The 24,192-nt window shown below is 45.0% G+C and overlaps 1 protein-coding gene across 1 annotated transcript; it reads right to left on the reverse strand.

The window, feature by feature from the left end:
• Nucleotides 1-1,673: 1,673 nt before the first annotated feature.
• On the reverse strand, nucleotides 1,674-12,395 carry FCAR (Fc alpha receptor). Its single transcript, XM_067720698.1, has 4 exons — nucleotides 12,362-12,395; nucleotides 7,169-7,453; nucleotides 4,599-4,886; nucleotides 1,674-1,903 (listed from the first exon to the last, which is right to left on the reverse strand). Exons 1-4 carry the CDS (start codon nucleotides 12,393-12,395, stop codon nucleotides 1,674-1,676), a joined length of 837 nt encoding a protein of 278 aa, XP_067576799.1.
• Nucleotides 12,396-24,192: the final 11,797 nt, after the last annotated feature.

Consider the following 24,192-nt stretch of genomic DNA (forward strand, 5'->3'; position numbering starts at 1 on the left):
TAATACATAAACTGCCGAAGGCTAACGCACTCGCTACTCAATGTCTGAAATAAGAAGGCAAAGCCGAATTTGTTATTACTGTAGTGAGGGAGAGTTATGCTGGCCAGACACAGTGTCTCTGAGCAGAGCCTACTGCTGATCCTATACGGGGTTTTTGGGAAATGTGGATTTTCAGGGGCTCTTCTGGTTTGAACATGTTTGTTCGACGGAGTCTATTTGGATTGGCTGTCTCTCACCGGTGTGGTTACTGGAGTGAACCTGTTTCTGATTGGCTGACATTTAGAAGCAGGGAGTTGTCTGATTGGTTCAATGGCCAACGTGAGTGGTCATTGACGATGGGTCATAAACCCATTCTGTTGGCCGCTTGTCATCGCGGCTACAGAAAGATCAATCATTTTCCTAGGAGTGCAGGGCCCTTTTATTCTCGGAACCCCTTTTCCAAACGAGGCCCTACCATAGACAAAACCACGTATGTGAAGCTAATCTTTTCCCTCTCTTGGAAACAAACTGCCTTGCATTTCTCTGGTCGGTTTGGATGTGATATAAAGACTCTCATTAGTCCTCCTCTGCAACTGTGGCACTTCCGTGTTGTTTATTCGGCTCAGCCACTAACATTTCCTTGTTTATCTGGCTCAGTCACTAACTTATTTATTCATGATCTCAATAAATAGATCCAGTACTTCATGTTTCCTAGACGTCATGATGCATACTACAAAAAGATGAATCGATAGACTGAGTAGCTTGAAGTACTGAGATGATCCAAAGGAGATGCTTGTTCGGCTGCTTTCACAAGTCTGTTTACTTTGCGTTGGAGGCATGAGACATTTTGAAGTGGGTTAGTTTCATAAGAACAGGAGAGTCTTCTTAAGAGTCGGAAAAGCATGTGTTAACACACAAATGTTACTGTAGGGAAAGCTAGAAGCACAGTTATGGCGTGGAATATATGGTACGTTGAGTGGACAGTATTCATAATTAATTATTAGCCTTTGTAATTAATGGAATTCTAGGTGTTAAGGTCTTCTATCAGGAGGATGTAATGGTATTTGGTTTTGCTGATAAGTTCAAGACAAAATGAATGTATGAGCCAGAACTTGTGTGGAGGAGGGGTGAAAAACAGTCAGCAAGGAGAATTGAGAATGCTTTGCATTATTTTTTTTTATCACAGGAAGAGTTAAGCAAAGATTATATTGATATTTTTAAAAAATATTTATTTATTTATTTGGTTGCACTGGGTCTTAGTTGCGGCAAATGCGCTCCTTATTTGCAGCTTGCTGGCTCCTTAGTTGCACCACGTGGGGTCCTTAGTTGCGGCAGGCGGGCTCTCCTTAGTTGCACCACGTGGGGTCCTTAGTTGCGGCAGGCGGGCTCCTTAGTTGTGGCACGCAAACTCTTAGTTGCGGGATGCATGTGGTATATCTAGTTCCCTGACCAGGGATTGAACCCGGGCCCCCTGCATTGGGAGCGTGGAGTCTTATCCACTACACCACCAGGGAAGGCCCTGTACTGAGAATTTTATCACCAAAGTCTAGCAGGGTGGGCTGCAAATATATCAGATTCATATAAGAAAATACCATTTGATTGGTTTGCAAAGGGATCCAAGCTTGTTAGTACTGCGTTCTCCCTTGTGTTCTCCACGTAGCTTTCCAGGACTCCACAAGTGCTGGCTGTTGTGTTCAGTGCCTGGTGTCTACCTGGCGACCCTTTGGAGTTAGTCCGAAGGTCCATTCTGTCTGAGTTTTCTGTCTACTGCAGCTCAGTTCAGGCAGTTCTTGCTGGTCTTCCTTGTGTGGAACCTGATGGCCAAGCCAATTTTCAGCCAGAATGACCAAGAGAACCACCAGGGACAGCCCTGCCATGCCCATTCGAATCAAGTTCTCCGTCGTGTAATCTTGGTTCGTGGTATCTAGAGACGTAATTTAGAAGAGATGAATGATCACTGGTCATGTTTCATTCCATCCCATCCCAAGAGCCCTGGAAGGGGAGCTCATTTCCCTATTTGTGGTTTCACTGGGACCCCCTCCTCCACACGTGCATGCATTCATGAGCACCCTACTTCACATTAAATGTAGGTCCAAGGGTGTGGTTCCCCGGGGAGTTTTGTAAAACGGGGAGGAGGTAGGTACGAGCATGTTGTGTTTGCTTTTCATTCCCTCCTCACGTGGCAGTGTCAGTGACTGTCTAATCATGTCCCTGCAACATCTTCATGGATCCAGAGTCTGAAAGTCTCTCCTCTACGTCTTCACCCCACATAACAATGTGTGTTCCTTTCTCATACATGACAAAGGGTACAGGATGGCTGGTATCTGGGAAGCAAGTAGGAGAAACATTTCAGATAAGCTTAGAGAAAATTTTGGGACTTCCCTGGCCATCCAGGAGGTAAGACTCTGTGCTTCCACTGTAGGGGACACGGGTTCAATCCCTGCTCAGGGAACCAGGATCCCGCATGCCATGCCACCGAAGAAACAAAACACGAAAAACAAAAACAAAACAAAACAAAAAAACAGAACGCAAAAACTTAGGGAAAATTTATCTCCACTATTGTGTGACCTTTCACCAGACATTTCTGTTCACTGAACCTTTAAAAAGATTTCTCCATTTGTTTTATGGACTTCATGGGCCTCTATTCCTCTCAAGGATGTAATAAAATAGTGTGAAATTACAATGCTGAGAAATCCTAGTAACTCTCTCCTGTTAAAATACAGAAATCAGTTCCAAGTGGATTTGGAGTTCCTAATTGCAAAGTGCAAAATGTTTCAAGTTTGAGAAGATAATACCACCTTGACGTTGGATAGGAGGTGATTTCTAAAACAAGATTCATTGATTATCTACTCTAAAGGAAAAGGCTAATAAATTCACCCCTCCTCCACTATTGCCCAATTGTCCCTGCAACATTCATTGAAAAGACCATTCTGTCTGTATGATCTTACAGTGCCATGACTATCATATTTGCTGAGCTTGTAGAATGACTGGACAAGGTACATAAGAGAGACAAGTGTGGTCATTCCCACTCAGCAGTCAGCAGTTGCTTTTCTCTGCTGTAACTCTTTGTTTTCTCCCTCTGGGCAGTGATGCGTGCAAACAACATAAAAATGAAACTTTTTTTTTTTTTTTTTTTTTGACCACACCGCGTGGCTTGCGGGATCTTAGTTACCCAGCCAGGGACTGAATCCGGGCCCACGGCAGTGAAAGCCCCGAGTCTTAACCGTTGGACCACTAGTGAATTCCCAAAAATGAAGCTCTTGATAGAGGGTTTTTTTTTTTTTTTTTTGGCTGCACAGCACGGCATCTGGAATCTGGTTTCCCGACTAGGGATGGAACCTGTGCTCTCTGCAGTGGAAGCACCGAGTCTTAACCACTGGACCACCAGGGAAGTCCCTCGATAGAGTTTTTTTAGAGTCTTCCTCAGTCACCCACTCCGAGTGGATTCTAGTATTATAGGTTAGTTTCAGGATTCTCAGCTGCAACTAAGCGTGTGAAAAAGGAAGTGGATTCGTCAAAGCTTGTGTCTGGCATCTGCTATCTCAACAACACCCCTTAATGTGACTCCAAACGTTGGCCTCTCCTTTCTCAACAGGCCACGTGTTTTCAAAGGAAACTGGAGAACTCAAGGAGAGGATGTGAAAGTCAAATGTGGTGTGGGTGAGAAGTGCTTCTTCTCTCTCTCTCATTTTTTAAAATATTTATTTTATATTGGAGTACAGTCGATTAATAATGTGATAGTTTCAGGTGTACAGCAGAGTCATTTCAGTTATACATGTATCTATTCTTTTTCAAATTCTTTTCCCACTTAGGTTGTTACATAGTATTGAGCAGAGTTCTCTGTGCTGTACAGTAGGGCCTTGTTGGTTATTCATTTTAAATATAGCAGTGTGTACCTGTCAATCCCAAACTCCCTAACTATCCCCCCCACTTCCCCCCTGGTAACCATAAGTTCGTTCTCTAAGTCTGTCAGTCTGTTTCTGTTTCGTGAATAAGTTCATTTGTGTCATTTTTTTAAAGAAAAGATTCCGCATATAAGCGACATCACACGATATTTATCTTTCTCTGTCTGACCTACTTCACTCAGTATGACAATCTCTAGGTCCATCCATGTTGCTGCAGGTGGCATTATTTCATTCCTTTTTATGGCTGAGTAATATTGCATTGTATATATATACCACATCTTCTGCTGGAGAGGGTGTGGAGAGAAGGGAACCCTCCTACACTGTTGGTGGGAATGTATATTGGTACAGCCACTGTGGAGAACAGTATGGAGGTTCCTTAAAAAAACTGAAAATACAGCTACCGTATGATCCTTCAATCCCACTCCTGGACATATATCTGGAGAAAGACACGGTCCGAAAGGATCCATGCGCCCCAGTGTTCATTGCAGTGCTTTCACAATAGCCACGACATGGAAGCAGCCTCAATGGCCCTCAGCAGAAGAATGGATAGAGAAGTGCTTCTTCTCTCTTCGTGGTCCTCTGAGTAATGACTCTCTCCTGCCCCACTGTTCTTTCTTAGTGCATCTCTTTGTATTCCTGCCTGATGCCAAGGCCCTGAACAGTCAGCCAGAGCCCTGAGGAAGAGGACACACGTGTAGGCGGGGGTGCACTTACCTGTGACCACAAGCTGCAGGGCATCACTGGGGGCTGACCATACATAAGGGCTGCCACTGTACCAACTGTAGCATGTGTAGATCCCTGAGAAGCTGAGGTTCACAGGACCCAGAATGAAGTCACCCCAGCGTCCCCCGTTTTGGTGCTGTGACAGAACGGCCCTTCTCTCCTTGCTCAGTGAAAATCTATCGAATGAGATGTGTGCTGAACTGCACCGGAGGGAAACACTCTCCCCTGGCATCACCACAAGGCACCCATTAGTGGAGAGGGAGGGTTTGTCATACAAGCCTAAAAGAGCAGAGAGTGAGCTGTTAGCAAGATTTTGTGTCATCCCCCTGGATCCCCGCCACTCATGTTGGATCCATGCTAAGAGAAGCGAAGAAGCTGACATTTCCTGCTGCAATGGAATGGGAGGCGGTAACATCCCATCTCACTACTACAGGACCTATACTCTGTCCCCAGTTACTGTAGATAGAGCTGATCAAGCAGGCAGATGAGATGCCAGCTTCGAGAGACAGCGATCTAGTCTCTAAAGCCAGAACTGCCACACGATTCTGTTCCCAATTGCAGCGTGTGGGTTTCTCCCCACACCGCCGAGCAATTATGAGACCCCAGCTGGGCATCTCACAAGTCAACTCAATTCTTTATTTATTTTTTGCGGTACGCGGGCCTCTCACTGTTGTGGCCTCTCCCGTTGCGGAGCACAGGCTCCGGACGCGCAGGCTCAGCGGCCATGGCTCACGGGCCCAGCCGCTCCGCGGCATGTGGGATCTTCCCAGAGCGGGGCACGAACCCGCATCCCCTGCCTCGGCAGGCGGACTCCCAACCACTGCGCCACCAGGGAAGCCCAAGTCAGCTCAATTCTGACACTGTCTCCCTGGCAATAACGTCAGATCCCCCAGGTTTAGGGCTCCAGGTTAAGAGCTCAGTCCTACAAGACCGCCCCCACTTCAGACGCCAATCAAAAGTCTAGGTTGTCACCTGTGCTTCTGACTCAATGGCTATAAATCAGAAGTTCCCAGGACCCAGTTCTTGGGTTCAATTTATTTGCTAGAGTGGCTTACAGAACTCAGGAAACCAGTTTACTTACTGGATTTCTGGTTTATTATGAAAGCACGTATCAGGAACAGCCAGATGGAAGAGATGCGTAGGGCTTCGTTACGTGGGGAAGACTCTTTAAGTCTTTGGCCATTGATTCAACCTCCAGCCTCTCTGCCCTCTCTGGAGGTCAGGTGAGGTGGGGCTGAAAGTTCCAACTGTCCCATGACCCCTGGCAACCAGCCCCCATCCTTAGGTGCTTTCCAGAAGTCACCTCATTAACATAAACTCAGGTGTGGTTGACAGGGATTTCCTATGAAAATGAAGACACCTTTATTGCTCATCGCTTAGGGAATCCCAAGGGTTTGGGGAGCTCTGTGCCAGGAACGAGGATGAAGACCAAATGTATGTTTCTTAGTATAAGTCACAGTATCACAAGCCATATGTTGGGGAAGAGAGGGAATGGTATCCAGAGAGTCTGAGGAGTTATGGCAGGGGCTGAAGGATATTCTTTTTATTCTTTGTATAAGAAGAAAAGGTAGAAGAACCTGGAAACTCAGGGTGCAACCTTCTAGAAACACGGGGTTAGGCCACCCTGAGGACAGAGCTTCAAACTGAGGGCTGGATGCATACCGCAGGAGCATAACTCCTCACTCCTTAGGTATGGGCTGCATATAGTGATTTCCTTCCACATGGAAAGGGGGCGTGGGAGGAAGAGACATGTTACAGTGGAAAAACCTGACAAACACCGTCTCAGCCGGGTATGCGAGCTCAGCGTCAACAGCCGTATTCATTGGTATAGTACGTACCCTTGCTATGATATGATTAAAAATGGCGCTGGGGCTCCCCTGGTGGCGCAGCGGTTGAGAGTCCGCCTGCCGATGCAGGGGACGCGGGTTCGTGCCCCGGTCCGGGAAGATCCCACATGCCGCGGAGCGGCTGGGCCCGTGAGCCGTGGCCGCTGAGCCTGCGCGTCCGGAGCCTGTGCTCCGCAACGGGAGAGGCTACAGCAGTGAGAGGCCCGTGTAGAGCAAAAAAAAAAAAAAAAAAAAAAAGGCACTGGGCCTTGGTGGTCGTCTTCACCGTGATCCATAGCCCCTGTCTTATCATGAGTAAAACATTAGACAACTTCCAATAGTGGGGCGTCCTGCAAAACACCAGAGCAGCACCCCTCAAAACTGTCGACGTCATCAAAGACGAGGAAAGTCTGAGCAACTTCCACAGCCAAGGGGGAACTAAAGAGACACGACGCCTAAATGCAGTGTGGGATGGGATCCCAGAAGAGATGAAGGATGTCGGGTAACCACGAAGGAAGTCTCAATGAACGTCGGCTCATTATAATGTATCAGTATTGGTTCATTAATGGTAAGGGGTGTATCATAGTAAAGGAACATGTGCGCACCTGGGTGCTGGGTGTGTGGGAACTCTGTTGTATCTCCTCCGTTTCCCTGGAAATCTGAAACTGTTCTAAAAATAGCATCTCTGAAAAGATAAGCAAGGAAAAAGAGCTGAGGGTCAGAGACAGGCCTCACCTGTCACTACCAGCTCCAGGGCTTCACTATGCACTGACCAGCTGTACTGTTTTCTGTATCGGCACTGATAACGTCCTGCAGTATTAGTATCCATGCGTTTAATGACAAACTCAGCTGTCTTCTGAAATCCCAATTTCTTCTCCACCACTTTGTATGTGGAGTTTCCCAGGATCTCCAGTTGGTACAGGAAAGACTCAGGAGTTCCCCCACACAGGATCTTCACAGACTCATTCCAGGGAATCACAGAACCGGGCGTGGCAGATATGGTAGGAATGGGAAGATTCCCTAGAAGAAAATAGAGCCCAGACTCAGGTGCCCTGCCATGGAGAAACCATACTTCTTTCTTTCACTATAGGGGGAACAAATAAATTAAGGTGTGATGGACTTATATTTCCTACCTTTAAAATACTTGTTTTTAGTATTTTCTAATTGTGGTGAAATAAAATGTGTTACATAAACACAAAATTTACTATTTAAACCATTTTTTTGGCAAGGGAGGGGAAAGCTGGGGCGAAGTGAGAGTAGCGTCGACACACACTACCCAATGTAAAATAGCTAGCTAGTGGGAAGCAGCAGTAAACCAATGTTAAGTGCACAGCTCAGTGGCGTTAATTACACTCACCATATTGTGCAACATCACGACCATCTATTTTCAGGACGTTTTCATGATTTCAAACAAAAACCCTGTAACCATTAAGCAGTAACTCTCCACTCTCTCTTTCCTTAGGCCCTGGTCACTTCTAACTGACTTTCTGTCTCTATGAATTTCCCTATCCTGCGTACCTTGCGTCAGTGGAATAACACAATATTTGTCTTTCCGTGTCTGGCATATTTGACTTCGTGTGATGTCATCAGGACCCATCCATGTGGTAGCCCATGTCAGCATATCTTTCCTTTTTATGAATGAATAATATTCCACTGTTTGTATAGACCACGTTTTACTTATACATTCATGTCAATGGCTATTTGGGTTGTTTCCACCTTCGGGCTATTGTGAATAATGTTGCTATGAACGTGGGTGTATACATATCTTGTTAGAATCCCTGCTTTCAATTTCTTTTGTTATATATATGCAAGTGGAATTGCTGGATTGGACATTTAGCTTTTAAGAACTGAAGGATTTTTTGAGGAACTGAATTCCTTCCTTGTTATATGTATTTTTTATTCAGGTGAAATTTACATAACGTAAAGTTAACCATTTTTAACGTATGCCATTCGGTGGCATTCAGTACATTCAGTGTCGTGCAGTCATCACCTCCGTCTGCTTCCATTTTCATCGCCCCGCAGAGGAGACCCCATCCACGTTAATCCTACCCTCTCTGCAGCCCCTAGCAACCGCTGGTCTGGCCGGCAGTTTGTTTGGTGTTTTGTTGCCATGGTGATCCTTATGAGAATGCAGTTCTGCTCTTCACTCTAACGTAAGCGTGCTGAAGCTTGGGGAAACCGTGCCCATTGCTCAAGGCCACAAACTGAAGAGTGGTGCAGCCTGGTCTGCAAACTAGGACTCTCTCCCTCCAGCTCCTCTGCAGGTGGGGGAGAGCTGTTTCTCCTGCAGCAGTTAGAGAATGCAATGTGGGGGACAGCCAACAAGTGTCTGACGGATATGATGATTAGTTCTGTGAGAGAGGGCGGGAAGGCTGGGACTTGGAACCTCCTGCTCCGGGAGTGCGACTTAGGATGGAACGGGATTTGGAAATGTTTCGGGGTCCCCGAAGGTGCGGGTTAGCTTCTTGGCACCAGTGCATTCACACGGAGTGGCGTTAAGCGAGGGATTTTGCATGTTGAAGACTGTTGTCCTTGGCTTTAACCCCTATACAGAACCTAGCAAACAGGGGGAGGGATACTCAGAATCTGCTGGTTCCCTTTGTCAAGGTGTATCATCTATTTTAGACCTGATAGTGATGTGCTCAACTGCAGCTCTGTGAAGGGGGAAACAAGGGAGTTTGCCGTCCTCAGCAGGATTGTTGTGAAGCAAGACGAACCCTGCAGGACTTCCTTATGTTCAGTATCGTTCACTCACCAGTACCTCCCATGTATTTGTTATTCCGAGATACACAGAGAGATGCCTCCATTAACTCAGCACATTGTTTATCTACTATCATGGCTTAAACCAGTGGCGCTCAACAGGAGACAGACAGTTGTCCCTGCCAGGGGACAGTCTGTCAATATCTGGAGACATCTTTGGCTGTCACAGTTGTGGTGGAAGATACTCTTGGCATGTAGCGGGTAGAGGACGAGATGCTGCTTAATATCCTATACTTCACAGGACTGCCCCTAAAACAAAGGATTATCCAGTCTCAAATGTCAATAGTACCGAGGTTGAGAAATGCTGACCTAAACAGACCCCTACCTGTAAGAATGATGATATAGAAAAAAGTCAGATATTAATTTAAAAAATACACAAGGATGCAGCTGTAGGTCATGATGTGTGGTCAGCAGTTCTGAAGGTGTAGACCTTGGAGATCTGATAACAAACTCGAGCGTTCAGCTGCTATGTGAGGATGCGTAAGAACTGCCTAGGCAGGGACTTCCCTGGTGGCGCAGTAGGTAAGACTCCACGCTCCCAATGTAGGGGGCCCAGGTTCGATCCCTGGTCGGGGAACTAGATCCTGTACGCATGCCGCAACTAAGAAGCCCACATGCCACAACTAAGAAGTCAGAATGCTGCAACTAAGACCCAGTGCAGCCTTAAAAAAAAAAATTGCCTAGGCAACGTGGATAGGAACGTTCGGAGCCTTGCAGTTAGATAGAAGGACAACGGAGGACATCCCCGAGTTAATAAGGTGCAAGGAGTGAAGGAGAAGCTAAATTAAGGTCAGCACGGGTGAAAAGCAGAGAGAGTCAGAGGGAGAGTGGAAGGTGAGCTGGACGGGGAGTCACCAGCCAGGTGGGCAGAGCTTGAGAGACCTGGGGAAGTGGGTAGGTTTATCTGAAGATTGACTACTGAGAACCTTTAAGAGGGAGGTAAATATATTCGTATTTTAAAGACACAAATAATCCAGGCTACAGTCTTTAGAAGGAACTGGAAGAAAGGAGACATGGATGGACAAGCGGTTTCCCCCCTTAGGAGGACGAGGTAGTTGGGGTGACAGAACATACAGTAGCAATTCAGTACTGCACTACAGAAGAACATGCAGGTTCTACAGGAGGGTGCGGCTAAGGCAGTGTCCCTTTATTTTTTATTTTATTTTTTAGCCCAAAGTCACATTTCTATTTATAATTTAAGCATCCATTGTAGATAGAACTTGGCTTACTCATTGTGGAAGATAGGAGAGTAAATAAAGTAAGTACGTCTTCTCAGAAAACCTTATGTTGTATCATTAATTAGCATTAAAAAGTAATGAATCAGGGGCTTCCCTGGTGGCGCAGTGGTTGCGGGTCCGCCTGCCAATGCGGGGGACACGGGTTCGTGCCCCGGTCTGGGAAGATCCCACATGCTGTGGAGCGACTGGGCCCGTGAGCCATGGCCGCTGGGCCTGCGCGTCCGGAGCCTGTGCTCCGCAACGGGAGAGGCCACGACAGTGAGAGGCCTGTGTACCGCAAAAAAAAAAAAAAAAAAAAAAAAAAAGTAATGAATCAGGACTTCCCTGGTGGCTCAGTGGTTAAGAGTCCACCTGCCAATGCAGGGGACATGGGTTTGAGCCCTGGTCAGGGAAGATCCCACATGCCGCAGAGCAACTAAGCCCGTGCGCCACAACTACTGAGCCTGTGCTCTAGAGCTCGTGAGCCACAACTACTGAGTTCACGTACCACAACTACTGAAGCCCACGTGCCTAGAGCCTGTGCTGCACAACGAGAGAAGCCATGGCAATGAGAAGCCCTCACACCGCGATGAAGAGTAGCCCCCGCTCACCACAACTAGAGAAAGCCCGCGCACAGCAACGAAGACCCAACGCAGCCAAAAAAAAAAGTAATGAATCAAAGAAAGTGGAGACTTGGGCCTTCATATAGAGTCCAAATACCTTTTTTATCCCCCATGATCCCCTTCATCCTCATCATCACAGGTAACACACTTACCAAATACGTAACTTACTTTATTTACATGGTTTATCTCGAGTAAGCCTCACAATGATCCAATAGATTCCATTATTATTTTTATTTCTCTTTTATAGATAAAGAAATTGGTTCTGAGAGTTGAAGCTACTTGCGCAAAGTTCTCTAAGGCAGTGTCCCTTCAAATGAAGCAAAGTGGATAGCAGTGGGGAGAGTTAGGTTGTGAAAGCAGGTACATTTGATATAGGGAGGCTGTTGGACAACGGAAGATGGTTCCCGACTTTCTCATCCCTGCAGTCGCGAACATTCAGTAAGATGCACACCTCTGAGGGACAGTCAGCTTAACAGAGGCAAAGGCTAAATCCAGGTCTGAGCACAATGCGTTTGAGGGATCCCAAGAGACCAAAGTGAGGTGGAAGTTACGCAAGGGGAGCACAGCAGAGACAGCTAGAACAAAGAATAAAATTGGAATTCATCTGGGCTTTGGACCATGTCTCCTGCTCTTCTATCCTGGAGCTGCCATGAGGATAGAGGGCGACTGGAGGAGACGTAGGGGAACACTTACCATCCTGCGCCTGAATCTTCTGGCCAAGACAGAGCACTGGAAGAGAGACATTCATGAAAACTCAATCTGCACATTTCCAGTCTTTATTATAAATCACCCAACATAATGACATACAGGTGTCATTTTTTAAAATGATTTTATTTTTTGGCCACACCACAGGGCATGTGGGATCTCATTTCCCTGACCAGGAATCGAACCCACACCCCCTGCCGTGGAAGCGTGGATTCTTAACGACTGGACTGCCAGGGAAGTCCCACAGGTGACCTTTCTTTCTTCTACAGCAAACGTAGTAAACAAGACATCTTTTAGTTTTATCTTCCAGATTCCAGCCCTGAGGCTCTCATCTGTAGGAACTCTGGAACCATCATGGGTCTCCAGACAGCATGGCATGGGTTGAATGAACCCCACAAGGTCAACTTGACCACTTGATCATGGAGCCTTACAGGCTAGCATGGAGTTGGGACTTGGGCAGATGCAGTTACAGATACCTGGGCAAAGACCGTCTCTCTCCACTAAGGAGTTAAGAATCTTCTCTGCAATTCCTAAAATCACTGAGTTCTCATGTTGAGAGAGACCTTGACTATTTGGGGATCCCCCCATCTTTCCCTCTAACCCACTTGCATTTGAGGACTCACCGAGGCAGAAGAGGGTGGTGTCTCGGGGGGTCATGGTTCCGACACAGCCAGCCTCAGCCCCGTTAGCCACTTGTTGGTGCACATCAGCAGATGACAGGTTCTCATGAGACAGTAAGATCCACAGGAAATATGACAGCAGAGTTCCTCATCAGAGAATTTCTACATCTATTACTCCACAGGAATGGTTCCTTTCCAAAGAACTTCATTCTGGGGAGCTCTTGGGTGGCGTCTAAGAGGAGATCAATCTCCCTGTTTATGTTTCAGATGAGAAGTGAGTGTTTTCCTTAACCAGTGTCTAATGGGGCTCAAATCCTTCTTTGGACAACATCCCACATCTAAATGGAAGAGCTTGGGACAGGATATTAGATGGGTACCATACAGACAGAGGTATTTCTCCATTGACCCGTCAGTCAAAAGCCAAGTGGCCTTGGCTCTTACGGATGCACATGTCCTCCCCGGAATTCATGGACCACGTTTGGGCTCAATCAGGCAGGCAGTGTACTCTTATGCTTTGGATTATCTCAGTGCCAGCATGCAGAGGAATTTTTTTTCAGGAGGTATTCACCATCTCTAAAGAAAGAACTTCCTATATCTGTATCTATATTTAAACCTGTAATCTGTAGATAGATGATGGATTGATAGAGAATATAAATTAGATAGATAGGTAGATAAGTAGGTAGGTAGGTAGATAGACAGATGGACAGACAGATAAATTTGGTCACAGATACCTGGCTCTTACTAGTTCTTCAAGTATGAGAAGTCAGATATTTCACATCAACTCCCTACTGGCTGTCTCATTTTCATTGCAAGGCGTCACTCTTTTTTTCAACTTTATGGAGATATAATTGACATAACAGTGTGTAAGTTTAGGTGCACAATATGTTGATTTGATACACTTCGGTGCTGCAAAACGAGGTCCATTGTGGCATTAGCTAACGCCTCTACCACCTCACATAATTGCCATTTCTTTTTTTGTGTATGTGGTTAGATCCACTATCTCAGCAACTTTTAAGTATAGAATACAGTATCGTTAATTATACTCACCATGCTATACATTGGAGCCTTAGAAATTATCTTTTTTTTTTTTTTTTTTTTTTTGTGGTACGCGGGCCTCTCACTGCTGTGGCCTCTCCCGTTGCGGAGCACAGGCTCCAGACGCGCAGGCTCAGCAGCCATGGCTCACGGGCCCAGCCGCTCTGCGGCATGTGGGATCTTCCCGGACCGGGGCACGAACCCGTGTCCCCTGCATCGGCAGGCAGACTTTCAACCACTGCGCCACCAGGGAAGCCCTATTTATCTTTTTTTAAATAAATTTATTTATTTTATTTATTGATTTTTGGCTGTATTGGGTCTCTGTTGCTGCGCACAGGCTTTCTCCAGTTGCGGCGAGCGGGGACTACTCTTCATTGCGGTGCGCGGGCTTCTTAGTGCAGTGGCTTCTCTTGTTGCCGAGCACGGGCTCTAGGTGCACGGCTTCCGTAGTTGTGGCTCACGGGCGTAGTGCTCCGCGGCATGTGGGATCTTCCTGGACTAGGGCTCGAACCCGTGTCCCCTGCATTGGCAGGCGGATTCCTAACCACTGCACCACCAGGGAAGCCTCCAGGTTCATGTTCTTTTTGACACATCAGAACCCCTGGTAGGAGGTAAAAATTAAGCAGTAAGGCAGGGACTACAGCACCTCTCAGTGTCCCTCCAGCCTGTGCCTGTGGATGGGGGGCAGGGCAGGGGCTCATCTCCTGCCATGTCCGTGCCTTCTCCATGGTCCCTGCTTCCGTGGGGCACCCCTGAGACCGGCACTATGAACACTGCCCCCTCCTTATGTCACTCCAGCCTAGTGGTGGCACCAGCATCCTGCTCTTACCTATTGCTGGGTAGCCTCACTTCCCCTGTTTGGTTTCCTAACTTATCCGTCACCTGGATACCTGTATTGGTTCCCTATTGCTGCTGTAGGAAATTGCCACAAACGTGGTGGCTGAAAAGAACACAAATCTATGATTTTGTAGTTTTGGAGTCAGAAGTCTGACACAGGTTTCACTGGGTTAAGATCGAGGTGTCAGCAGGGCTGTGTTCCCTTCTGGAGCTCTAGGGGAGAATCAGTTCCCGTGCCTTTTCCAACTTGGAGAGGCAGCTGGAATTCCTGGTTTCATGACCCTGTCCTCTGTCTTCGAAGCCAGCGCTGGTGGGTGGCGGCTTTCTTATGCGCTGTTGCTCTGATGCTTACGCTCCTGCCTCCTTCTTTCTCTCATATGGACACTTGTGATGACACTGAGCCCACCTGGATAACCCAGGATAGTCTCCCCATCTCAAGGTCAACTGCTTACCAACATTAGTTCCCTATCCAGTTTCGTCTCCCTTGGAATGTAACATAACACATTCATAGATTTGGAGTATTAGGATGTGGGCATCATGGGGTACAGTTATTCTGCCCACTCTAGTACCCAAGTTCCTGCATTAAATACTCTTTTATCTAAAATACTTGGAGTGCTTCCTGTTGTTCTGACTGGACCCTGACTGACACTTCCACCAGGAAACTTTGGGATTAGGAAGATTGGCTCAACGGGTAGCCATTCTGGACAAGAGCTCTCTGACCTGTGACCACGATCTCCAGGGGCTCACTGGGTGCTGACCACACAGAGGGGAAGTGACTGCAATCACCGTGACATCTGTAGGTCCCTGCGTGTGCTGAGGTCACAGGGCCCATGAGGAAGCTGTTCTGAAATATTATGCCTGGGAGCCCAGGGACGTGGGCTCCATCATCCTTGTACAGGCTGAACCTGTCAAAGCCGAGATGGGGGTCTACGGAAGGGTCACATGTTGTCCTTGAGGAACCATAGGGTTTGGCCAGGCTGACAGGGAGGGCTTGTCCTGACCGCCTGGGGGAGAAGGAGGAACAGCTTAGAGAGGAAAATGGGGAGCCCCTTCCCCTCCCTGTGCTCAGAGGTTCCTCCTCCTTCCCACGTCTCTAAGGCTCCTTTCCAAACCAGGGGAACCCATGCCCCATGGAGATTCCTACGCCACAGAGACATGGCATCTCCAACAAGAAAAACATCTGCTGAGAACTTTGAGCAAGTGCCGACTCGCGGACTCTTACTAGATGTTGATAATGTAAAATTAGTTACATAAGACAAGACAGTGTAGACAATGAATAGAAGAGTAACCTGCGTTGAGTGAAATGATGTCAGCTCACACGAGAAACACGTGACACGGGGGAGCCTACAACACAACCTCCTGGAGTCTCAGGGGCGCGGTATACGGTTCTCCCCCTCTTCTGGAAGCAGGACAGCAGCAGTAGTACCTGCAGTGCCTGCTCTCATGGAACTGCTGGAGGACTTGAGTTATTGCCTTGTCCTCTGAGGGGCTGTTGCTTCTGGCACTGCTTCCTTCCCTCACTCTAGAGGTAACACCGATTCCTCCCAGACACGCCAGGTCTGAGCATCACAATCTTCTATTGGTGCCCTAGAGCCTGGCTCAGCAGAGGGAAGAAGAGTGTCTAGGAAGGGTTTCTGGACCAGAATTGGGGGCTAGACTTTCCTGGGCCCCCACTTTCTACTTCCCAAGAGCCTCACCCTCATGTTGTTACGACGTCCCTCCGTCAACCCGTCACCCTACCTTCTGTGCTGTATCCCCTCCTATTACAGGAAGGTCTTATTTGAGGTGGATGGCAACCCAAGGTTTGGGGAAGAGACTCACCCCCTTGTGCCCAGATCCTCTGGCTCAAGAAGAACCCTGGAAAGAAAGACTTATGATGGACAGTCCATCTCCTGTAAGACCTGGCCCCCCACTCCTGCTTCCACCTGGCCTGGGAGCCTCGTTGGCTACGACTGTGCTCAGCTGAAGATGAACTCAGCCATCAAGGTCTACCTGGCCCCCATGGAAGCAGGACTGTCTGCTGTGGAGGACTCAGTGTTCCAGCCCAGTGTGTCCACCAGAGAGTTCCCTGCCTGCCTTCCCTTCCAGGACCCACCAAGACACGCCAGGCTGGCGATGGTGGGCAGCACAGTACTGCTTCTGCTGAACAGAAGGCGGTGGCCCAGCAAACCTGAAAAGCACACAGGACGTTATGATGGCGGCCCAACTAATGTCGTGTACAAGTTGACCACGGGATGGACAGGTGACTCACACAGGCTCTTCTTACCTTAAAAAAGTCAGTGTGGGGGGCCCAGCTGAGGGAGGAATTGGGCTTCCTGGAAGATTTTCGGACTAGAGCTGTCTCTTCAGATCATTTAACAATGGCCGGGCTTGAAACATAATCTCTGACTCAACCCACCTATGGCGACATTGTTAAGTTTACCAGAAATTTATTCTTCAGTATCTAATCTGCTATTACCTTGATACATTGAATTATTTTCTTTTTTCATCTTGGATATGATTTTCATAGAATTTCTTATTTCTTCTTTCCTACGTTTAAAAAAATTCCCACATTATATTTTATCTTGAATGCTCAACCATCTTTATGATAGTAAATTTTTTTTATTGAAAATGCCAATTTTATGATTTTTTTTAATTTATGGATTTCCTTATACTGTATAATCTTTTCCCTGTATGTGTGTATTTCCAAGTTCCTTGGACACCTAACAATTTTTAAAAGTTGACGTATGGTTGACTTACAATATTATATTAGTTACAGGTGTATTACACAGTGATTCGATATTTTTATAGATTACACACCATAACAAAGTATTATCAAATATTGACCATATTCCCTGTGCTGTACGTTATATCCCTGTGACTTACTTATTTTATAACTGGTCATTGGTATTTCTTAATCCCTTTCACCTATTTTGCTCCCCGCCACCCCTCTTCTTCCCTTAGGCAACCACTAGTTTGTTCTCTGTATCTGTGAGTCTGATTCTGTTTTGTTATATTTGTTCGTTCGTTTTGATTTTTAGATTCCACACATAAGTGAAAACATATAGTATTTCTCTTTTTCTGTCTGACTTTCTTCACTAAACATAATACCCTGCAGGTCCATCCATGTTCTCTAACGGCAGGATTTTGTTCTCTTTTAAAAATTGAGGTATAGTTGATTGACAATATTATATACATTTCAGGTGTACCACATAGTGATCCACAATTTTTTAAAGATTAACTCCATTTAGTTTATTGTATGTAGTAGTTTGTGGGCTGTTTGTGAAGACACTGATTAAATTAGAAAATAAAAAATTAAGGGTAAGATTGGAGAGTTCCGCAAAAGCCACCTTCCTGAGTGTATTGTGTACTAAGAATAGATGTGTGGTTTCTTTCCAGAAAACGATGGGTGCTAAAAAAAACGTGTAAGCACGAGGTGATATCCTTAGAGTCTGGGTGAAAATATATCCGGCAGAAATTTTCACGGAGTTAAGAGGTGATAAGTCCTTCCAGGAAGAGATTCTCCTTGTTACTTACATTCCACTAGGTATGGTCATCTCGTAATACTATGTTAAGTATCATCCCTACCTGTGGGTCTCTTCCATCAGACTGAGCTCTGTGAGAATATGGATTCTGTCTTCACATTGGCGTCATCAATCTAGAACAGCTATTGTGTTCTGCCACGATGAAAGTGTGATGTGTTTGCTGTGTTCCGTGTGGCAGTGAGCAGATATGTGCGGTTTCTGAGCCCTTGAATTTTGGCTAGTGTAGCCGAGGAACTGAATTTTGAAATTTATTTAATTTCATCTAATTTTCATTTAAGTACCCTTGTACGGCTAGTGGCCACCATACTGGATACCTCAAACAGGATATACTTCATCTTTTTTTTTTTTAACCTACTTGCATTGCTTTTATTTTTTCATGCTAAGGCATCTTCCCACTAGCTATCTACCTTATATTTGGTAGTGTGTATATGTCCGTGCCACACTCTCACTTCATCCCAGCTTACCCTTCCCCTTCCCTGTGTCAAGTCCATTCTCTAGGTCTGCATCTTTATTCCTGTCCTGCCCCTGTATGCTAACACATATGTATGGAATCTTAAAAAAAAAAAAAAAAAAAGGTTCTGAGGCATTTTATTTTAAATATAGCAATGTGTACATGTCAATCCCAAACTCCCAATCTATCCCTCCCCCCACGCTGCCCCCCTGGTAGCCATAAGTTTGTTCTCTCATTCTGTGAGTCTGCTTCTGTTTTGTAACTAAGTTCATTTTATACTTCATCTTTGTAAAATTTTACAGAATAGTTGTTGTTGCTGTCGTTGTTTTAACTGAATAGTTTGAAGTATCAACTGGCCGACTTTCTAGAATTGCTTCAGTAGAATTTCAGGAAAAGGATGATAGTGATTTGCTATCCAGTATGTGCGGGTGAGGGCAATAAAATATCCGGAAATGGCTGGATAGTTAGAATAGAATAGCTGGGAGCTGACTAAGGGGTTGTGGGATTTTGAAGACCATCCTACAAGTCTTGAGACTCCACTGTTAGCCTCAGAGCTGGGGGCCTGGGTTTGAGGAGAAGGAAGAGTGTCCATGGAGGAGCCCCTTTAAGAAGAGGTCCAGGTCCTTGCTTTGTAACACTCTGTGTGCTCAGAGCCTGGGGCCAGGTCAGGTCTCAGCATGGTCTTGGTTTACATTGAGTCCCATGCAGATACTGGACTCAGAGGAGGACGTAGGGCTCAGGGGAATGGGAGTGAATATTGTCTCTGAGAGGGTGTAGCGGTTCATGTGGGCGTGTATCACATCCTGTGTGTCTTCTGCTGTAGGGTCCTGAGAGGAGAAGGGTAAGAATGATGTACTGAGACATGATATCTGAAGGCAGGAGCACTGGATATGTGGAAGGGCTCAAGTTATGGTGAGGGTTTGGGCTGGGAGGATTCACCTCGCCATTCATCATTCGGTCTTCCATGGGCTCTGGGTCCACAATGGCAGCATCTGCAAATGGAAGAGAGTCAAGGCTTTTGGGGGCATTCTTCCAGATCCCCACATCTTTGACAGGGACACCAAAGCCAGAAAAAGGTAGTGGTGTACCCGAGCTTGCTCAGCCTGTCTACCCCAATAAGTCAAAAAAACATCCCACATACAACCCCAGGCGTACACTGACTCTCTGGATCCTGTACAAACCCACGGATCCCATCCTACATCTTCTGTTATAGACCATCCTCTTCTGCAAGTTAGCAGATTCCCCAGCACCGAGGAGTGTACAGGGGAGAAGGAGGGATGGTTGTAGGTTGAAGGAAAGGAAGGGGATCCATGGGTCTCTGGAATATGTTCCATCAAGGATCTCAACAACAAAAATCACAGTTTAACCTACAGGAAATGAAAACGCAATAATAAATTTATTTATTATTTATTTATTTATGGCTTCGTTGCTGCGCACGGGCTTTCTCTAGTTGCGGCGAGCGGGGGCTACTCTTCGTTGTGGTGCGCTGGCTTCTCATTGCAGTGGCTTCTTTTGTTGCGGAGCACGGCCTCTGGGCGTGCGAGCTCAGTAGTTGTGGCTCCCGGGCTCTAGAGCACAGGCTCAGTAGTTGTGGCACACGGGCTTCAGCAGTTGTGGCTTGTGGGCTCTAGAGCGCAGGCTCAGTAGTTGTGGTGCACGGGCTTAGTTGCTCCACGGCATGTGGGACCTTCCTGGACCAGGGCTCAGACCGATGTCTCCTACATTGGCAGGCGGATTCTTAACCACTGCGCCACCAGGGGAGTCCCGATGTATCATATCTTCTTTATCCATTCATCTGTTGATGGGCACTTAGGTTGTTTCCATGTCTTGTTTATCATAAATAATGCTGCGATGGACACAGGGGTGCATATATCTTTTCAAATTAGTGTTTTTCTATTCCATCGATAAATGCCCAGAAGTGGAATACCTAGAGCATATGGTAGTTCTATTTTTAATTTTACAAGGGGCCTCCATACTGGTTTCCACAGTGGCGGCACCGATTTACATTCCCACCAACAGTATATGAAGAATAGCTTTTCCCCACGTCCTCACCAACACTTTTTATTTCTTGCCTTTTTGATAATAGCCGTTCCACCAGGGCCGAGGTCTCATAGTGGTTTGGACTTGCATTTCCCTAATAATTAGTGATGTTGAACATGTTTTCAACATGCCCGTTGGCCTTCTGTATGTCTTCTTTGAAACACTGTCTCTTCCCTTCCTCTGCTCATTTTAAAATCAGGTTGGTTGTATTTTTGTTGTTGAGTTGTATGAGTTTTTTAAATATATTTTTGTTATTAACCCCTTGTCAGATACATGATTGGAAACTCTCTCTTCCCATTCCATAGGTTGTCTTTTCATTTTGTCGATTGTTTCCTTCACCGTGTGAAAGATTTTAGATCGATGTAATCCCATTTGTTTATTGTTGCCTTTATTTCCTTGCCTGAGGAGACAGATCTAGAAAGATATTGTTAACATCAGTGTCAAAGAGCGTACTCTGTTTTCTTCTAAGAGTTTAAAGTTTCTAGCCTTACATTCAAGTCTTTAATGGATTTTGAGTTGACTTTTGTGTGTGGTATGAGATAGTGGTCTATTTTTATTTTTATTTTTGGTGTGGCTGTCCAGTTTTCCCAACACCATTTATTTATTTGTTTATTATTTTTTGGCCGTGCCACGCGGCATGTGTGATCTTAGTTCCCTGACCAGGGATTGAACCCGCGCCTCCTGCATTGGAAGCATGGGGTCCTAACCACCGGACCGCCAGGGAAGTCCCCAACACCATCTACTGAAGAAACTATTCCTTCTCTATTGTATGTTCTTTGCTCCTTTGTTGTAAATTAATTGCTCATATATGTGTGAGTTTACTTCTGGGCTCTCAATTCTGTTCTTTGATCTACGTATCTGATTTTCTGCCACTGTGATACAGTTTAGATTTCTATGGTTTGTGATAATAGTTTGAAATCAGGGAGTGTGATACCTCCAGCTTTGTGCTTTTTTCTTAAGCTTGCTTTAGCTCTTTGTGGTCTTTTCTGGTTCCATGGGAATTTTAGAATTTTTTTCTGTCCTATTTCTATGGAAAATGTGCTTCAGATTTTGATAGGGATTAACACTGAATCTGTAGATTGCTTTAGGTAATATGAACATTTTAACAATGTTATATTCTTCGACACCTAAGCACGGAATAGCTTGCCATTTATTTGTGTCTTCAGTTTCTTTCAACAGTGTCTCATAATTTTCAATGTACAGGTCTCTGAGACCTCTTTAGTTAAATTGACTCCTAGGTATTTTATTATTTTTATTGCAATGGTAAATGAGATTGCTTTCGTAATTTCTCTTTCTGCTAGCTCATTTTTAGTGAATAAAAGTGCAACAGGTTTTTGTATATTGATTTTGTATCCTGCAACTTTACTATATTTGTTCATAATTTTTGTTGGAGTTTGCAGGGTTTTCTACATACAAAATCAAGTCAACCAGAAATAGTGACAGTTTTGCTTCTTCCTGTCAAATTTGGATGGCTTTTATTTCATTGTCTTGCCTAATTGTTTTGTCTAGGACTTCCAATACTGCGTTGAAGAAGAGTGGTGAGAGTGGGCACCCTTGTCTTATTCCTGATTTTACAGGGTTCGCTTTCAGTTTTTCACCATTGAGTATGACGTTACCTGTGGGCTTGTCATTATGGCCTGTATTGTGTTGCGGTAGGTTCCTTCTATACCCACTTGAGTGAGAGTTTCTGTCATAAATGGGTGTTGAATCTTGTCAAATGTTTTTTTCTACATCTATTGAGATGATCATACAGTTTTTGTCCTTCATTTTGTGAATGTGGTGTATCCCATTGGTTGGATTATGGATGTTAAACCATCCTTGCATCCTTGGAATGAATCTCACTGGATCATGATGTAAAGTGTAACATTATACTGAAGGGTGAAGAGCTGAATTCATTTCCTCTAAGATCTGGAACAAGAGAAGATGCTCCCTTTCCCCATTTTTATTCAACATAGTAGTAGAAGTCCTAGCCACAGCAATAAGTCAAGGAAAAGAAATAAAACGCATCCAGACTGAATATGAAGAAGTAACTATTTGCAGATGGCATGATACTATACATAGAAAGCTGTAATTACTCCACCAAAACCTATTAAAACTAATAAATGAATTCAGTAAAGTTGCAGTAAAGTATACCAAATTAATATACAGAAATCTTCCGCTTTTCTATACATTAAAAATGAACTATCAGAAAGAATATCAAGAAAGCAATCCTGTTTAGAATTACTTCAAAAAGAATCAAATACCTGGGAATAAACTTAACCGAGGAGGTGAAAAAGCTGTGTTCTTAAATCTATAAGGCGTTAAGAAAGCAGTATGTTTTTGGATATGTCTCCTTAGGCAAGGGCAACAAAAGCAAAAATAAACAACACGAAAGAACAAACAAAACGAAACAGAAACAGACTCATAGGGACAGAGAACAAACTGGTGGTTGCCATAGGGGAGTGTGGGAGGGGGGAAGGATGAAATACGTGAAGGGGATTAAGAGGTACAAACTTCCAGCTGTAGAAGAAATAAGTCATGGGGATGTAATGTACACATAAGGAATATAGTCAATAATACTGTAACAACCTTGTGTGGTGACAGATTGTAACTGGTTTTATTGTGGTGATCATTTCATAATGTTTAAAAATATCAAATCACTATGTTGTACACCTGAAACTAGTATAATATTGTATGTTAATTATAAAGCAATAAGAAAGAAATTCAGTGAGAAATTACCCGTTTTCCAGAAGACCCTGTGGCTTCCATCTTGAACTAAAGCTTCCAGCATCACCATACAGGTTACCACCCTAATGAATTACATGGAAATCGTTTCCTTCTTTTATGGTAGGGTCAAGATGAGTTATGCCTCCCTAAGTTGTAAATCTTGTCTCCTCTTGAACATTATGTATGTAATGGAGTAATATTACAGTCATGCTTCTTAACATTTTCTTTTATTTATTTAATTCCAGGTTTCAAAATGGATCTTTATTCTGTCTGTAGTTTCAGTTTGTGAATTTTTACTGCCCTATAATATTCCATTGCATATATATAAACCACAAATTTTAAAAAATTAACAAAAAAATTTATTGAAGTATAGTTGCTTTACAGTATGTCAATTTCTGCTGTACAGCAAAGTGATTCAGTTATACCTATATATATTCTTTTCCATTATGGTTTATCACAGGATATTGAATATAGTTCCCTGTGCTATACAGTAGGACCTTGTCATTTATCCATCTTATATATAAATAGTTTGTATCTGCTAATCCCAAACTCCCAATACCTCCCTCCCCATTGGCAACCGCAAGTCTGTTCTCTATGTCTGTGAGTCTGTTACTGTTTCATAGATACGTTCATTTGTGTTGTATTTATTTATTTATGTGGCTGCACCTGGCCTTAGTTGTGGCACATGGGATCTTCACTGCCGCGTGCGGGATCCTTTTTGAGGCATGCAGGATGTTTAGTTGTGGCATGCGAACTCTTAGTTGCAGCATGTGGGATCTAGTTCCCTGATCAGGGTTCAGACCTGGGACCCCTGCATTGGGTGCATGGAGTCTTAGCCACTGGACCACTAGGAAAGTCCCTTGTGTCATTTTTTAGATTGCACATGTAAGTGATATCATATGGTATTTGTCTTTCTCTTTCTGTCTTACTTCACTTAGTATGATCATCTCTAGGTCCATCCACGTTGCTGCAAGTGGCATTATTTCATTTTTTTTCTTTCAATTTTTTTTTTTAAAGAAGATGTTGGGGGTAGGAGTTTATTAATTAATTAATTTATTTTTGCTGTGTTGGGTCTTCGTTTCTGTGCGAGGGCTTTCTCTAGTTGTGGCAAGCGGGGGCCACTCTTCATCGCGGTGCGCGGACCTCTCACTATCACAGCCTCTCTTGTTGCGGAGCACAGGCTCCAGACGCGCAGGCTCAGTAGTTGTGGCTCACGGGCCTAGTCGCTCCGCGGCACATGG

This window comes from Pseudorca crassidens, chromosome 20 (assembly GCF_039906515.1).
Source record: "Pseudorca crassidens isolate mPseCra1 chromosome 20, mPseCra1.hap1, whole genome shotgun sequence".
In the NCBI taxonomy this organism is placed as follows: domain Eukaryota; kingdom Metazoa; phylum Chordata; class Mammalia; order Artiodactyla; family Delphinidae; genus Pseudorca; species Pseudorca crassidens.

Excerpts from the sequence above, each read along its gene's own strand:
- FCAR (XM_067720698.1), bottom strand. The coding sequence starts at position 12,395 with ATGACCCCCCGAGACACCACCCTCTTCTGCCTCG. Across the intron at positions 7,454-12,361 it reads CACCACCCTCTTCTGCCTCG|GGAATCTTCCCATTCCTACC; the intron begins GTGAGTCCTCAA and ends ATTTTCTTCTAG. Across the intron at positions 4,887-7,168 it reads CCTGGAGCTGGTAGTGACAG|GCTTGTATGACAAACCCTCC; the intron begins GTGAGGCCTGTC and ends CTGCTCTTTTAG.